Consider the following 8,866-nt stretch of genomic DNA (forward strand, 5'->3'; position numbering starts at 1 on the left):
TGCCATCATCCATGTCACTGACAATACCATGCCTCTCCAGCCACCGGAGATCTAGGAGCCTAAGTGAAAACTGGCGTGTTTCTTGCAAGAACAACTTGATTCTCCTCTCTTTCTACAGGTCAGTGTTGACTATACAGAAAAGATGGTGTCCATCAGCAACTATCCCCTCTCTGCTGCCCTGACGTGTGCTAAAGTTACTACTGCCTTTGAGGAAGTGTGGGGAGTAGTATGAGCTTCTGCTGCTACTGCTGTCTTTGGTGGACTCTTGGGTGTGGACCTGGGGCTTCCAGAAGGGAAAAGGCTTCAGTTTCACCCTTGTAGCTTCTGGAGCAGTGAGACTTTAAATGGACTGCAGCCTCGCTGACCTTTTTTCCCCCTCCGATTAAAGGTCACTTTTGATAAGAGTGCCTGCGTATTTCTGCTTTCCCACGGTTAACGTGTCTGGGGGCTTGATCCCTTTAGAGCAGGGACTCGGCCCAGACTTGTTACGGAAGCGAGATTCTCAGCTGTGCCCCGCTTCCCCCCGCTGCTGAAGTTACACCCCGCCGTAGCACCGGCGGCGCGCGACAGTCCGCTCTCCCACGCGGAGGCGCCCGCCAGGAAAGGAGCTGAAGCCGATATGAAAAAGACCAGGAGCAAATTTTTATCGTGGATGACAAACGTAGAAAAGTCAGGAGGTGGCTCCAATCCCACACGGTGCCTGCGCTGAGTGTTACAATCATCCGGTAGCGGCAGACGGAGACGAGCGTCCGCCGGAGGGCGGCAGAGAAATAAGGCAACATACAGAAGGTGGAGGATCGGGGAGGAGGCTTACTCCCTTCCCCTCCTTTTGGGTCTCTGACCCTGTGCTTTCTCTTTTCCCCCCTCCTCACGTTGGAAAAAGTCATACTTCGACACAGCAAACTTGGCAGGTGACGCTTTGCTTCCGGAGCGTTTAAATCGACTCCTACAAATGCACAGGTGGTACAATCTGAAAAAGAGAAAAAGCGCTGGATTGATGGTTTTACCCCATTTTGCTTGCCTTTCGCCCTGGGATGCAACACTGCTGCCCGTTTCACCTCCTAGGCCAAGTGCGGGATTCTCCCCACCCACTTTCAGCCTTACCTTTTGGCTGTTATTCTGCTTTTTTTAGCTTTTCTTTTTGTGGCACAAGTAATCTGCGAATGTAAGGCAACACCAACAGTAAGGTGAAGGACAACACGTGGCCGAGGAAATAAATAGACCTGTACACCTGCAAAGAGAAAGGCAGGGTTAAGGCTCGGCAAGCGGCTTTGAGCCGAGAACACGGGAGAGGGGATGGAGGGAGAAGGGTTGGCTGTGGCTATGAACTACCTTCATCCACTTGTCCCAGGTGAAAAGGCAGAATGGCACCAGGGAGTACCCCATAAACATCCAGTGGTTGGCCTGCAGCAGCACGTAAAAGATGGGCCGCAAGGCAGTGATGGAGGCCAAAGTGCTTAGGGCAGGACTATCCCGAACAAGGTTTATGACCTGATTGAAAGGAAAAAACACGAGTTGTCCTCAGTTGAACGTCCCATGGCTCTACATACGCAGGCTCTCAAGGGCCCAGAGTATCTATCATAGAATCCTAGAATCATGGAATGGTTTGGGTTGGAAGAGACCTTACAGACCATCCAGTTCCAACCCTCCTGCCATGGGCAGGGACACCTTCCACTAGACCAGGTTGCTCCAAGCCTCATCCAGCCTGGCCTTGAAGACAGCCAGGGATGGGGCATCCACAGCTTCTCTGGGCAACCTGTTCCAGTGCCTCACCACCCTCTCTGTGAAGAATTTCTTCCTGAATTTCTTCCTATCCAGCTGCGTAAAACAAACTTTAGTAAGCAGTTAGCTACTTCTTGAGACTAAGTGCCCCAATCTCGCTCCAAGTTGTCATTAAAACCACGGTTTAAATACGGAACGTTGTTCTCAGCACTGGGAGCTTTAGCAGAGGCATTCAGCTCGCACGCTCGTCCTCCAGCCTTGCCAGCTGCCAAGCACTTCAGCTGCCCTCGTGCCAAGTTCTGTGCTTTCCTCCCTGCCAGCTTCTGCGACAGATTTACGGCTCGCCCGTGCAGAAGCCAGCAACCCACTGGGCTCCCGAGCGCAGAGCTGTATCGCGTCCGAAAACCAGCTCCAAAGGGAGCAGCTATTTTTCATATTTAATCCCAGTAAAGCCTTCAGCGTGGCTGTTTCCAGACTCAGGGAAAGGCTAGTGCGGGCCACCCCATTCCGGTAAGTCGGAGCGCACCTGTCTTTCAACGATGACTATAAGCAACTCCATCTGAAAGCAGACCAGGTAGCCAGAGTGCAGCCCGTGCCAAATGGCCAGGAAGAACAGAGCCAGTGCCTGTGACAGCAGCTTGTTACCCAGGAACTTCAGGCGCTTGAAGACGTAGCTAGAGCAGAAAAGAAACAAAAGTACTTCGAGTTTATTGTCAGTCCTCCCCTTTCCTTGTCAGAGGGGCGGGGCCCAGGGGGTCTCTGCGCACTCCGTGGTGACAGAAACGGCACGACAGCTCCCTTTACCGGGGCAAAATACCTCAGCCCTTGCCTTAAAAGAAACGCCAGCTAAGGGGAAGGAGCGCTTCAGCCGACAGCGCGTACAGAAACGGCGGTTTACGCTTCAGCGGTGCGTCCCGCTGAGTGCCGAAGCGAAACCCGGATGACTCGTCGCCTTAAGGGAGCATCAAGAGGCACGATGTCGGAACCAGCTGTTGGGCCAGGCAGGCTGAAGGGCCTCGCCGCTGCGTGCCCGCCTTCCTGACCCGCCCTTTCAGGGGGGAATGAAAAGGTCTAACCCGTTTGAAACGGCACGGCGGCAAAACGTGGAAGAAAGGAGCGTGAGAACGGAAAACTGGCGGGTTCTTCCTCTCGTGCTCCCTCTCAGCCTAACGTTCTGTTGGCACAGACGTTACTGACGCTTCCCGGAAAGGGAGTTTTGTCCTGCTCACCGGGCCACCCAAGCGTTGGTGTTGATGTTGAAGGAAGCAATGGTCCCTGTGAACAAAGGTGTTGTCTCATACAGCCAGACCTTCATGTTGGCACAGGCATCCCACAACGGCTTTCCACTCTTGTCCTTCCCATTGTACCCCAGACCAACAAGGATGCAGACACCTTCCTACGGAAAAGGATTCACAAGGAGGATGAGAGGCAAACATCGCCCCTTGCGTGGGGTTTGTTTTTGGAAAGGCAGAGCTGGGGAAGCTCTGACTCTCGCCGTGTTGAGTGGAGAGCACCACTGCAGATGGAACACATTAGCAACGGCATGCTTTTTAATTAGCTAGCCTTTGCTGACTTCAGGCAAGCTAAACCGACCCGCGCTGACCTCCAGATACTTGGATTGCTTCCATTCAGCGCTAAGTCCAAGAGCACGCTAAGTGGCTGCAAAGGTGCACTCTTTGTTTGTCTTTTGTTTCTGGAACGACAGCCTCACCGTAACGAGCCAGCAAGTCACGTATTTGTAGAGTATAATTTTGCCCCAGATCAGTATGTAACCACAGCGGAACCAGAAAGGCTTCTCCTGCAGAGATGAGAGTGAAACAGAAAAAAGAAAATGACCCAAAACTGGAGTTGAGTGGCAATGATAAGATAGATGAGGTCTCATCCCTCTCTGGTTTTCACGTGACGTATGTGTGAGACCGCTGTATGTACTGGACTGCCACTGCAAATGTACACATCGTTCGCCTTCCTTTGGTCATATTTGGCTGCACCGAAATAGATACTTTGGGAAGGTTCTGGAATTGGCATAATCACTGCAGAATTTACACCCTGCTTATTCATACCGATGCAGAAACACTGATAATCTGCAGGTAGGAATTACTTGTTACGCGTTTTGTAGGACGTGATAGATTCTGCTTAAGCCTTGCAAGTCACTCCAGTGAAGTTCTTTGCAGGGAAAGATTAAATGGAAGGTCATTAAAAGGTCACAAAATGTTAGGTCTCCCCAAAACAACAGCAGCATCTAAGATGAACGCTCCCTTTGTAAGAGTTTTCGCCTGGTTCAGCTCAGCTCAACGCATCCCTGTTCTGCATCAAACGGAATCCCCAGGACAGGTGGTGGAGCCAAATGATCTTATCCCTAGTTGCTGACCTGTCTCCTTTTTCAACTGAGGCAAAACTTAAAATTAAAAAAAACAAAATCCGCTCTCACGGGTTTTAGCGCTCACCAGAAAAGCCAAATTCTCTTCCACACCCCAGAATTGCCAAGTAAATACGTACCATGTAGTCATCTGAGATGAGGTAATCATCAGAGACGTACAGGCTTGCCAAGGTATAGGTGACTAGAAACAAGAGACCCAAACTCAGGCGCTTGAGAGCAGGCAGGAAACTGAGAAATTAAAATGGGAAGGTCAAAGAAATGCCTTGAAAACCAGACCATCAAACTCGTCATTTTTTTAAAAACAGAAGTGGAGAAGAGGAAGCAGGGGGAGCTAGCGATAGGGAGTCACCACATTCCACTGCAGCAGATGCCTGCCTTTGGAAGTTGGGATGTAACATGACCAGGTTGGGACAGAGTCTGTACTCAAGATGTCAAACGGCTGTTGATGCTCGTGCCCCGGAACAACGCTAGGGAAATGAAGCAGAGAGTTGTGAGCAACTTTTGAACGACTGCCTCGTCTTACAGATCACTTTGGATCGCAGTACTTCAGTGTCCGGGTAAGAAGGCACTCTGCTGCAGGGAACAGGTAAAGGAATCAGCATTCTGGGATCTTAGGAAGGTGAGGAGCTAAGTGGCTTTGTATTACCTATTGGGTCTCTGGCCTGGAACGTCAGTCATCTCACCCCTTGCCAGTTTCTGATAGTCTGTCATGGAGAACTGAGGCCCCACCATGAAGGCACCATAGAAATAGGAGAATCCTGAGACCTCCAGCAAGGTAGGCACTCCCCGGACAGCAAATCGCCGCTGCTCAGGAGTCAGGAACTCCTGCACCAAAGGGAGTGGCATTAATATCATCCTAGGGGATCCCATACTAGCGCTGGATGTTATGTTCTCAGCCTACCTCCCCTCCTTAGCGGTCTCAGTTCTTGCTTTCCACATATATGGAACTTCCCACTCTGTACTTTGTTCATGTCCATTCCTCTCCCCAGCCCTCTCTATCCCCACCCCCTCTAAAGGGCAACTAGATCCAACGGGTGACACCAGTTGTGCAGATCTCTATTCCCAAATAAGCTCAAAACATGGATGTATTGACACGCATCCCCACCAGCAGAGCAGGCGCAGTAAAAGCACTGTATCCGACCTGCTCCAGTCCCCGACTGCCATCTCCCAAGACCTTATCGCCCTACAATTCTTACTTCTTCACACAAGAATTCGTTTTCTTTATATACTTAAAACTTCAGCTTAGGAAATCTCAGCTCAACCTTGTTTTCCTGCAGTCAGCCATGATTCTGTGGATGCTAAAGACTCGGTCGGGCCCCAAACAGGAGATGGGGAATGCAGGTACTCCAAGTAGGTGTGTAGCGAGCGACCTGCCCTCTCCCACACGTTGTGCTGTGCAACTTCTCTCACTGTTTCATCTGCTCTAAAAACTGGGGCCTAACAAATGGTGAAGGGCCAACCGTTCACAAGGATATGGTAAGACTAAGGAAAGGAAGGTGGGATCTGAGATCCAGTGCTGGCCATCTGCAAGTTAAAGGTACGCTACCCACGAGACACAGAGCATTTGGGATCGGGAATCTAAAGCAACAGATACGGGGGAAGGAGATGGTGGGGAATTTGGAAGGGGGTAGAATAATATTCTGACACGATTGAAACAACTTTTGTCCATCTCTAATCACTGCTGTCTCTGTTCCAAATTATTTCTTTCCACCCCAGAATTCAGTGCCCTCAGACACTCCCTCCCCTCTCAAGCATGGCTTTTACCACACCTCGAATGCAGCTTGCTAACTCCCATCCTTTGAACTTGATTTTCTGACCTCTAGCTCACTGGAATAGCATGGAAGAGGGGAAGAACAAAGGAGAAAGAGATCTTTTCCTCCATCGTAGTAATCGATGGCCAGACCTAGAGGTGAGAAACGATTATTTGAAGCCCTACGACAGGCTGGTTGGGCTGAACAAGCAGCCCTCTCTTCCCTGAGGCACGGCTTGCGGAGCGGAAGGGATGGAAGGGAGGTGTCACTCACCGATCAACTTGAGCGTCAAAACACAATGTGGCATTGTCCACTTGATGTCATAATGTTCTGTGGCTGTGAAGTAATATCCAGCCATAAGGTACGTCTGAAAGAAACCATTGTTTGGGTTATTCAAACTAATTCCTCCAGCCGGTTTTGATCTGTCTCCACTTTTCCACCCACAGCTGCTACTGGGAAGTGCGAGACTGAACAGAGGGCTGCTTTCTACAAACCGATGCATTAAGAAAGGGAGTTTTACCATCTGAAAGAAGAACGTGGTGAAGACGGCAGTGATTGTGCGACCCATTAGTCTCAGAACGAAGAACTGGATTAGGACACATAGCAGGGAATGAAAGAACTGCATCCCTGTGGGACAGGAAAGAGAGAGACAGACAAAGTATAAATGACATTTTCCCATTACAGGTTCTCCCAAACCACAGCAGGCCCTAGGCCAGGCAGCTCTCTCTTCCCCAAACTCATCTTACCAAAATTGAAGTAAGCAATTGAGAGTCCTGTGAACACATTGTAGAGATGAATGAGGTAGGCCTCCTTCTGGAAGAGGAAATAGCGCTGGAACAAGGCAAAAGGATATCCTGAGTAGAGGAGGAAAAAAAAAGAAAGATGAAAGAGTTACAAATTAGTGTCTAAAAGCGTTTGTAGTAGACCAGATTATAGCTTTCTTGAACATGTCATTAGGAACGTGTTCTTTACATAGATAGATCATCCACATGGGTCACAGTATACAATCCTGATACTGCACTTCCATCTCCGGGGACAGATGCCAGATGACTTGCTCTGTATGTTATACAGAAGAAAATACTTTGACAGGAACATTATTACATCAAAGTTGACACAGAAATGCAAGAAATTCCAAGATTACGGTTTCTGGCCTCATTCAATACACGAAATGGATAACGCTGAAATATATGACTCTAGTCTCTGATTCATTTCCAAATTCTGTGACAAATACAGTGAATGTGGCAAGAAGGTAGGTTAAAAAAAAAAAAAAAGGGGTGGATTTTATGGTTAATGCCATTACATTGCCCCAAAAATATTCAATCCCTGCTCCCACCTCCATCAGTTCTTACATCATGCTGACCAACTTTAATCCCCGAGTTTCCCAAGTGACCTCCAAGAGTAAAAAAAGCCTTGAAAAGAAAAAGAAAAGAAAAAGAAAGAGTATACTCCAAGAGTATACTCTTTCTTTTCTAATCTCTAACTCCAGATTTTAAGCTGGGCACACACAGCTATAACTAAAATCCACGGGGACTATGCACCTAGTAGTTTTGAAAAAAATCGAAGCAGAAGCATTTCATAGGGAACAGCTAAGTGGAAGGAGTTTTTTCCTCATGCTTTCTGCGTGTTAGCTCCCAGTGTAATGTAGGAATGTATCCAGGTTGGTCACCTGTGGCTCTGGCGAGAAGTAAACATTTGTGAAGCACTCTGGCAGTACAGTGAGAAGTGCCATACAGAAACCTGGGAGTAAATTAAATCCTGTCACCTAGGTGAGGTTCACAGAGCATGCAATAAACATTGCCACATATCAGACAATAAATGTATTGTGGTTTAATACATACAGACGCAGGTATCTCGTGAGGACGTGAAGCCTGTTCCCACAATTAGTCTTTTTGCACGTGCATAACGAGCTGAATTGGGCTAGCAGAAGCAACTTTACTTCTGGCACTTCGTAACTTATCGCTTTACTTTGTGAGCTTCTGTTCTTTTATCCCAATTAAAAACACCACCACCACCACACCCCCCAAAAAATCTCTTCTACCAAAAAAATAGGATACGCATCACGTACCATAGTGCTGGTACCCAACTGCTGCTTAGCCTAGCTGAGATCTGTACCAGCAGACAGATCTCTGCTACTTGCACTCAGGGAGTAACAGTAGCAGTAGGCAGTCATTTTTTATATGGAGCAGTAAGAAAAGGTGATGAAATGCACATTTGGCCGAGAAGTGTCTGACGGATGAAAGGTTTCCAATGTGCAAGGCCAAATCCAGTCACTACCGTGAGAGGAAGCTCTGCCATGTTACGTAAAATACACGTATCGCAGTCTGTTGGTGCCAACGGGCTGAGGTGTGACTGGAGCCATTCCACGGCCCTTTCTGCCACCAGATCCCTTGGGAGGGAGTCCCAGAGAATTCTGGTCTCCCTTCTAGATCCCGCACGGCAGCACACCCTACCAAGCCCAGATGTGTACCTGCTGCTGCTTGAAACCAAGCCACTGCTCCCCTTTTCCTCAGCCTCTTCCCACCCCTCTTTCGGCCTTCCCTGCCGCCCCATTCCTGTTCCTTCCTCCTTTTGTGTCCTGCGCTGGTTTCCATGCCATGGGCCACTTTCTCGGCCTGAGCAGCCGGCCAGCCCCACATACCACAGCCTGTCGCCCTCAGAGCCTGGCAACCTCGCCCCTGCTCATCCAGCTCGCTCTGTCCTCCTGCAGCAGTGGCTCCAAGTGCCCGTACAAAATGTCTTACCCAAACCATTCCAGTCCCCTCCTGCTCCCCCACGCTCTTTGCACGGCCTGCTTTCCGTTACCTGTCATGCAGCTCTGTCTCATGCCCCCCACTGCTTCCCTGAGCGCCAGCCGAGGGGCGACGAGGGAATCGGCAGGCAGAGTTCATCACACAGGCTCTCTGGGGATGCGGGAATAACTCGGAGAATTAGAGCAATTCACATTATTTAAAAAAAAAAAAAAAGTAAGTCGTATTGTCTACCAGCCTTATACTCAGAAACATGTAGATGGGGATTC

At 49.2% G+C, this 8,866-nt stretch overlaps 1 protein-coding gene across 1 annotated transcript; it reads right to left on the minus strand.

The window, feature by feature from the left end:
- Positions 1 to 743: 743 nt before the first annotated feature.
- On the minus strand, positions 744 to 6,704 carry LPCAT3 (lysophosphatidylcholine acyltransferase 3; the record flags this gene model as incomplete). The annotated part of the gene is made up of 12 exons (XM_010159037.1): positions 744 to 970; positions 1,105 to 1,231; positions 1,333 to 1,491; positions 2,249 to 2,396; positions 2,952 to 3,118; positions 3,434 to 3,520; positions 4,219 to 4,327; positions 4,746 to 4,925; positions 5,966 to 6,002; positions 6,124 to 6,217; positions 6,371 to 6,477; positions 6,597 to 6,704. Coding segments are annotated over 11 exons (1,313 nt in total), but the record flags the coding sequence as incomplete, so codon positions are not given.
- Positions 6,705 to 8,866: the final 2,162 nt, after the last annotated feature.

The sequence above is a fragment of the Eurypyga helias genome, unplaced genomic scaffold (genome assembly GCF_000690775.1).
Source record: "Eurypyga helias isolate BGI_N326 unplaced genomic scaffold, ASM69077v1 scaffold39249, whole genome shotgun sequence".
NCBI lineage: Eukaryota > Metazoa > Chordata > Aves > Eurypygiformes > Eurypygidae > Eurypyga > Eurypyga helias.